At 33.7% G+C, this 8,976-nt stretch overlaps 1 protein-coding gene across 1 annotated transcript in view; it reads right to left on the bottom strand.

The window, feature by feature from the left end:
• Positions 1-1,887: 1,887 nt before the first annotated feature.
• The window catches only part of CHIC1 (cysteine rich hydrophobic domain 1), a 54,920-nt gene continuing 47,831 nt past the window's right edge, over positions 1,888-8,976 (bottom strand). The window contains exon 6 of the mRNA XM_014832021.3: positions 1,888-8,155. Coding sequence (XP_014687507.1) covers positions 8,105-8,155 — 51 coding nt within the window. The 3' untranslated portion in view covers positions 1,888-8,104. The remainder of the gene's footprint in view (positions 8,156-8,976) is intronic.

Raw genomic sequence — 8,976 nt, 5'->3', positions numbered from 1 at the left:
ACAGGTTTTATAGATTCCTACCTAGAGTTCTTATCATGGTGTTATCACCTTGGGCAATATTACCCTTGGGAGATAACAAAGCAGGTGCTGCTTTGCGTAGCTGACCAAACTTTTGTTGAAAAGCTATGAAGTAAAGATTGGTTCTAAAACAATGTTTTGGTCCTCTCTGCTTGTGGCTGTGTTTCACTAGGTGAAACCTTTGATGTCACTATTCTATTTGGAAGCCTGACCAGTTTCATAACACCATCCATTCATCATCATACACAGACCTTCAAAGGCATTATAATTTGAAATACATCAATGTTATAGAATCATCACATGGAAACTAAGAATGTCAGAATTAAATGAGGCTTTAGATCTGGCTTAGGGATCATGAAATCAAGTGTCCATAATCACCAGGTAATAGCAATGAATGAAGCAAGTCATTTGTAAGAAAACACTTCCTTTCCACCAAAAGAAAACCACTCCATCTTCCCACCCCACCAAAATTTTTTAAAGAATATATGCAGTTATCATGGTATTTTTTCCTCAATTTTGAAAGAGATATGGATTCAAGAAACATTTTGTTTCCTTTTTAACTATACCATAAGAAAGACAACATAACCTGAGTTTTAGAAGACAGAGGGAATGGTTATAACTATGGCAAAACAAAAAATAAATTCGCTCCATTTAAAGGGGGTAGGCTGCTACTCAGTTATAGCTGATAGTTCACATGTGGAATTTCTCAAGTGAAGCCAGAAATCTGGATTTCTATGTGAAGTCTCTTAAGTGCTGGCAACTAATTCAAAATGTGTGAAAAAACTTCTGCAGGTCAAAAAGACACACCTGTCTGAGGACTGGCTATAGTTTAGTTTGCAGCCTTGATCAAACTCAACCTCCTACCTCGGGGATGATGGATAAAATCAAGCTCACTGAGTGTCCTAATTTTTGCTAGAGGTCACTCAGGTGACAGAACAAGGATTACAACTCAGACTTATGGTAATTACAACTGGATCCCTTATTCCCTAGATCCCCTGGGATCTAGTATCACCCCGAGAATTTCCCACATTTAGGCAAATGAAGCATCCCATGAAGTGTTAAATATTATTTAATGGCAGATTTAAAGGCATGTGGCTTCTGCCCCCAATAATATAAAAAGTAATGTGAAAGTACTTCCCACACGGCACATTCTACTTCACATCCAAGAAGTTAGAAAAGTATAGATTTTTTGCTCGATCTATAAAGTTTTAAAAAAGAATTTTAAAACATTATGAAACTTCTTTGTATGTTTAACTATGTCATCTCTGCTTTAACATTTTGAAATTTAAAGTATTTTTGAAATATTCAGTACAATTACCAAAGATACTGGGAAACATTAAAGTTTTTCTTGTTATGTTACATTTTGCTGTTTTGCTGAATTCGCACAAGTTTGGCATAAGTTTTAAAAAACCTAATATTATCGCATGTTAATCAGCTTGAGTAGAAGTCAAGTAGAAGATCATAACACTTGACTTTCTTATGATCTGCTGACAAAGAGTCAAAACTTTTGTCAAGTAGCCTCACATTTCAACATTTCTTGCACTAAAAAAATTACATTTACTAAGGTGGAACTCCATTTGTACTTTAAATTTTACAGTTCACAGGTGGGCATGCAGGGTGAATGCAAAGTCATTTAGAAACAAGTTCCTACTTAGTCAGATGCCAAACACTGGGCACAACACAGGCCCCCTAAGCTAATATATAGCATGAATTACTTACAGGGTCAGACATAACACTAGCAAATGTAGGAAGGAGCAGTATGCAAAATAAATTTTTTTAAAAAGGCCTTAAGTAATCACCTAATAATGATGAAAACAGGGTAGGGAAGGAAGAAAGGAAGATGCACCAAAGAAAACACAATTCAATTCATTAACATAGATTTGCACTTTATTGTAATTTTGCATCCTGAGATAATAAAATTTTATATCTGACAAGTGAACAACGACAGAAGCAGCAGTGAAAGTTTCAGAGAGGCAGGTATCCTTCATTTTGGCACAGCTGTGTATAGGTTGAGTTCTTCCAGGGAAGTTACTCCCAAACTCAAGGGAGAAAAATGAATTCATTCCACAGGCTATGTAACAATACAAGATGCATGAAAGTTCTAGGTTTGAATGGACATATCCACTTTTATTTTTTTCTTGTAAAGCTGTTCCAACAGGAATCTTCTCCCAAAAAGAAGAAATCCTAGGCTTTTCAAACAGATGTTTTGATCAATGCCTGCTCTCTAGCTCCCAGGATTTCCTGTTTTTGCAGCTGAGATTCCTATTTGTATGTGGTTAGTCCAAGGATGGCAAACGAGCTTGCAGATTATATAATTTCAAACATCTGTAACTTGTTTCCAAGTTCGGGCATTAAAAAAATTTTACACTACTTGCTTACTAGAAAACTGTAAAATTAAGAAAATTAAGCCAAGATAAAACCAAACAAAATAAGCAGGAATAAAAGGAACATTTGAGGAATTATTGCCTTGACTCATCATGATGAGTTCATACACAGAACTACTTTGAGACTCAGAAATTGATACCTACTCCAATGCTAGAACATGACATGATAACACTTTCCACATTTGCAATCCTATATGTGTGTGCATATACACACCAAAATAAAGTAGCTCAGTTAGATCATTCTGAAACAGAAAAAACTGAAGGCAAATTCTAACCTGGAGTTATATAGCTCACTCCAGCCAACACACACTCACACTCACACACACACACAATCTAGCATTTTATTATTTAGGGACTGGGTAAGCAACCTGTGGAGAGGGTCAAATAATTTTAGTTCCTTTATAGAAGTGGCTCCCAACATTTCACCATAAGGATCCTTACATTATTCCTTCTCCACGTTTTCAAGTATTTTACTTACTAAATTGCATGTAATAATAGGCTTTCTCATATTTTTATTAATCAAAAGCATAACTGCAATTCACAGCTTTTGGTTAGCGTGTGATAACCAGTGTTAGACAGAATTGAAAAAATTTACGCAATATGCATGGAAATGCAATGTGTTAGTTGGTTTGTGCAGCAGGAATATTATGGGTAAATGTATGATTTCTAATATACTTTTTGAAATAATGAAAAAGGTTCAAGGATGCTCCCACTGCTATCTTCATCTGCCCCAAGTTGGGAACCACCGGTTTACACTCACCTGCTTTTCCTCCCTAAATCAAGTATTAACATAACACAATTACCCATGTTAACACATAGGGGATTATTAACAAAATTTACTACAGGAAAAATAGATTAAGTGCAACACTCATTCTGTAGGGTTTGACAGAGAAAGAAAACATAAGAACATAGATTAAAAGGAATCTATTTAGAAATTACAAAATTATGATATCCAGTACATCTTTCAGTCAACTTCAAAAGCACATTAATATATGAAAAGATCCTCAATTCCCCTGTGAGGTAGGTCCAGATTATTGTCCCCACTTCCACAATGAGGACATGAGGTACAGAGGAATTAAGCAGCAGAGCTAAGAATTAAACCAGAAGTGACTTGGGTTTGAATTCCACACCACTTTTCTTTGCATCTAATACTATCAATTTGTTCCAACAGATCTTTTTGAGGATATGGAACTTAACAAGACACTGAAGCAGATATTGAATAGGATATAAAACTCTTTCCACATCAATGTCAAAGCGGGTCCTCCCATATCTCCATTGTTGTCACAGCTATAATTCTTGCCCAAATACCAACTGCACAGTCAGATTCCACATAGGCAAAGCCCACAGACCTCAGTTCTCAGTTCCTAGGGAAACTACATTCATTCTTATCACCATGGAGGTGCTGAGGTCTAGCAGACATCAGGTTCTTTGAGTCTGTGTGATAAGAACACACATCAGCTAGGAGCCAGTTGGCAAATCAAACTTTTACTGTGTGCAAGGCACTGTGAGAGTTTCCACCAAGGGTAGTACATCTGAGGAAAATCATTCTGGGATTCTGTAGAGAAAAAATTTCCTCAACATTCCTTGAATCACAGAATGTTAGGTGATCTCTAATTTTCTGTACAGTTCCAGGTTCAACCCCATGATTTCACAGATGAAGAGACTGACATGTAATTTAAGTGACTTGCCTGGAACCCATCATATTAGATCATTTTCTCAGATAGTACGACTCTGACAAAGTCTACAGAAATTGGAACACGTTCTCAGGTTGCCATCATCAAAATGAAAAGACTGGCTTAGAATCAGGTGAGAGAAATTTGGAGCAAGATAAGAAAATATATATCTCCTTATTTTTAGTCCACATATTACATGAACAGGTATTATGAATAAAATCTATTCCTTTTCTGTGGAGAATTGCCCAATAGTTCACCATTTAAAGGAACTCGAACAATTTGACAATTGTTGCAAAATGGATTTTTTTCTAAAGCAGAGTTTTACAGGCATAAGAGGACCTAATTTCAATGAATTTGAGCATCTTATAATCAAATTAGCAAAAAGTATTTCCAATATGTGAAACTTCTCCAATTAAACGGGTGTATATATTTCTATATCCTCCTAGGTCAATATAATCATTTCTAATGAAATATTGTTTGGGGGCTTTATGTTCAAGTAATGAGGTTTATTTTAAGTGGTGGTTTATTTGTAAACAAAATTAAAATGCTAATGATTTTTTAAAGCTCTCATACATTTGAAAAAACCCTGTTTATTCGAAGGCATGCAAATGTTATGGAACTTCACTCAAATTACGAAAAAACAAGAAGAAATTACATTAAAAATGGTAGAGTGCTAAATATCAGCACACTTTGATGAACTGTTCAGACATTAGTGTTTATAGGTCATAATAATATGAATAGTATGCGTATTAAATACTTAAGTCGGTTTGTTAGGGCTTCAATCAAAGACCATTGCTCTTCCAGAACCATGTTAAATTACATGTTTACTAGCATTAGAATCATACTACTTTTGTAAGTGACTGATAGTCCTGTTCTGTAATATTTTGTGACTAATAGATCACATGATTGGGGGAAAACAACAAAACAGGCTTTAAATAATAAACAGAAGAAATATAATATGCTAGTGAAATATTCTTATACTTTGTTGAAAAGGATGGTTTTAAATCTGATGATCTACCAATTCATTTGTTCTGCTTCCTTCAACATAAAACACTATTTTTGTTCAAAAAAGACAAGGCACTTCTCTACCTACTTCTAACATTTGACTACAATGGTCTCTTTCCCAAATTAATACAGGGGGTAGTGGGGAACAAAGAGCAGCTGAAAAAGTTAGAGCTTATTCCATTTTATACACAATTTAGGTGTTTAAAGGGGCAATGGGGGTGGAGATGCATAAGGGAAAGTTAGAGAAGGAATAATTTTTACTTGTAACCTCAAAGCTTTATATACTTTGGCAAATATATGTTATTTTCTCTGGAAACTATCACAGCAGGTTTTATAAAGGAATACTGTGTAACAAAGAAATTCAAAATTACTTCAATCTAAAAACAACTTTCACAAAAATATTTTACTAACTTGATTGAAATATCCAAGTACGTTCTATCCTGAGGATGAAAGAAAAAAAGGTCGATGGGGAGGAATTAATGACCACAGTGTGCTCTGTCATTTCAGCATTTACTGCTGCCAATTTCATTGAAAGGAAAACACCCCCCACCCCCCAAAGCACTCTAAAATACCTAATTGCTAATCAGCCCCCTCCAAAAAACAACAGTTTGGAAAAGCAGTCATATAAGAAAGAAAAAGAGAAAAGTGGGTATTTTCTGAGTAGTACAAGAAAATAAGATGAGCCAACCAGCATAATGAACAATAAAATAATAAATTTAAGAGTGACTAGAGCAGGTTTTAAAATTAAGTTTACATATGCTGCCAAATGATTTTTATGACAGATACTACTGTAACTTGAATTTTACTCTGTCACCTCCAGATGCACTTTATTCTTGTCTCAATATTAGTTTCATGGAAACAATTCACCACTTCCTGCTGTTCTTTGAGTAAAATCAAGTGTGATTCATACATGGCAGAAAAAGTTACTATGACTATTACATGGCCAAATTCTAATCCTAAATTTTACAGAAAAAGGGAGATCTTAAGGGTTGGCACTTAAAAGTAATTATTCTATCCGTGATAATTAGACATTTTGTATTATGCTGGAAATAAATTTTGGTATTAAACTGTCACAGTTTGAAGCATAAACCTGATGATATTGGAAGGAACATAAACCACAGATACAATTTTTCCCTGACCTTAGCTATAAAACAAGACATTTGGTATGCATTCTCAGAGGTTTCCACCTTGTCTACAAAAATACACCTTCAATTTTGCAGCAGACAGACAAATGATATTTGCAGGCACACACAATACATTAAAAGTTAGAGATTCTGGGTGGCTGGGTGGCATGGGGGTAATGGGGCTCTACAGAGGGAGGTGAAAAACTGTGCAAACAATTACAATCATATATCAAATAGTGTCTCTTTTTTCCCTCTTTTACTGGTCCAGGACTGTGGATTTGAAATTAAGCATAAATTTTAAAAGTGGCTTTAAAAGGTTTGACCTTGCATGAAGAAATGATTATTCTCTTCACTGGGATGAATGTTTGCCTAAAAAAGTTTACTAAAAGCAATAAGAGTAAGATGATAAATAAAATATTATTCAGTCATAGATACTTTTAATTTATTTTTAGCACTATGAATTACAAATAATGCCTATATACAGGCATACATTTGCAGTTGAATTAACACAATATAAAGCTTTCATTATGTTAAAAATTCAAATTCTAGAAGAATTAGAGTGTGGTGCTCTCACTCATCTTAATTGTGAAGAGAAAGAGAGAAATATGCACATACCAATAAAAAGGCTACATGTGTGGTGAATTTATAAACTAAAATACTTTTGTCTAAAACTTGTCTTTCCTCATTAATAATATCCAAATGTTTAAAAAAGATCCTCAAAAAGAGGATTAAGAGTATTTTATCAATTATGAATCAGCCACTATATATCCTTTAGTACAGCTTCTCAATTAGCTCTTCCTCTTTCCCAAAGTAAAATATCAGAAATCCAGAAAGAGGTTAGCAGTGGCTTTCGTGGGTCTAGACAGCTCCCAAGGCATCTGAAATCTTGAAACACTTTTTAAAGATCATAATTGTGTGTATTTTCAAATGAGGGAAAAGATACATAAAGGGAAATAAATGAGGACAGTGAGGCTGTGAAATGTGTCACATGTCAAATGAATTCTTTTAGGGGTGGGAGTGGAGGACAAAATGGGAATTTATTGAATTAAACGAAAAAAATAAGGTTCTTGGTTTCAGGTGCAATGCAGAATATCTCAGACAATGATTTCAATTTTAATCCACTCATTACAAAGGGCAGCCCTGCCCTACACCTGAAATTTTTAACATACTTATTACGGCTTTGCCATAAAACAGCATGTTAACAGTCTATACATTCAAAAGGATGCTTGCGAACTTCATTCATATTAAAATCTATGCAGAATTGTTGGCAATACAGTAAGAGTAATATTACATTCTGTAAACCATGGCATATCACATTTTACATTATGCAAAGAGAGAATATTTACAAGTCTTTAGGAGTTTAAATATTTTATCCACTAACATAAGTGATAACTTAGCAAAGTGCAGGACAAAACCAGTGCTATTAATTGCATGTCCTTTAAAAGCAGGTAAGGGTAAAATCATTTCTAAAAGCTACCAAAAGCTTATTTACATATGTCCAGTAAGGGATTATAGAGCAATAAGTAGCCTAGAAAAATGATGCATATGTAGAAACAGTGAGTATGAAAATTATAAGGCAGCATGCTCAGAACAAGTTTTTGTTTTCCAAACACCAGCACTGATGTTTTATCTTTAGTGGCAACTATATATATATACATATGTGTGTGTGTGTATTTATTTAAAAATTGAGAGTGCAAAACACAAGCCTCATTTAACAACAAAAAAAAGATGTGCAAATTTTCTTCTGAAACCAACACAAATAAAAGAGTGAGGAGAACATTCTACCGTTATAAAGAATAAGTTGAACACAGCAAAGGAGACCATCTTCATTCCAAAATCATCTACAAGGCACTAAGGGTAGGAAATGACAGGTAACACAGAAGTGACCGAATAAAATTCCTCAGTCAGGTCGGAATATGGGATATTTTGGTAAGAATTCTATTAGTATTACCTGCAAAATAAAAACAAACAAGAATATATTGGCAAAATACTTTTCATTTACTATAACATAATAACTCAGAAAGTCTATAATCATTTTTCACAGGACTACATTTTGGTCCTATACTATAAAGTAAGTGATATATATAAAACAGTTAAAAACGAACTCACTATAAGTTATCATTAGATTGGCAATGAAATTAAACTGGCTAACTAACATAACTACTTATTGTAGCTAATGGGTTTTATTACCTGATTTGCAATAACTATTTGTTTAGGTGCAGAAAAGCAAACCGTATCACATTATTTTGTCCTTCCCCACCCTGCCCCTCCTTTTTCTAGGAAAGTGGAAGAGATTAAAATAGTGTTATACAGATTAGAAAAAATACTTTTACCTGTATTACATCTATATATATTTCAATTAAAGCAGCTGATATTGGTAGAGCATTACTATCTTTTACAAGTTGTTTGTAAAAAAATAATAAAGTGTCCAAATGGATTGATTAATAAAAACCTATTTATAAACTTATGTACATTTAATACACAAATTTATATAAGTTTAGTATATAAATTCAGAATAGCTTATATAAGGTTTTATCTATAGTGAATTTTAGATTTGTGGTCATTTGCACATTTTTTCCAAAACTATTCAAAGTGGAGAAAGATACCATAATAATCCTTATTCATGAAATGGAAATGGAATGTTTATTATTAAATATATACTGCATGTCAGCAACTTGAAGCTTGGATAAATTTCATATTCTTTTGAATATTAATGATGCTGAATTTATCACATTGGCTGTATGTGAATTTATGTTTTATGATTAAGATTGC

Source organism: Equus asinus, chromosome X (genome assembly GCF_041296235.1).
Source record: "Equus asinus isolate D_3611 breed Donkey chromosome X, EquAss-T2T_v2, whole genome shotgun sequence".
In the NCBI taxonomy this organism is placed as follows: Eukaryota; Metazoa; Chordata; class Mammalia; order Perissodactyla; family Equidae; genus Equus; species Equus asinus.
This window is presented reverse-complemented; position numbering and strand designations above follow the sequence as displayed.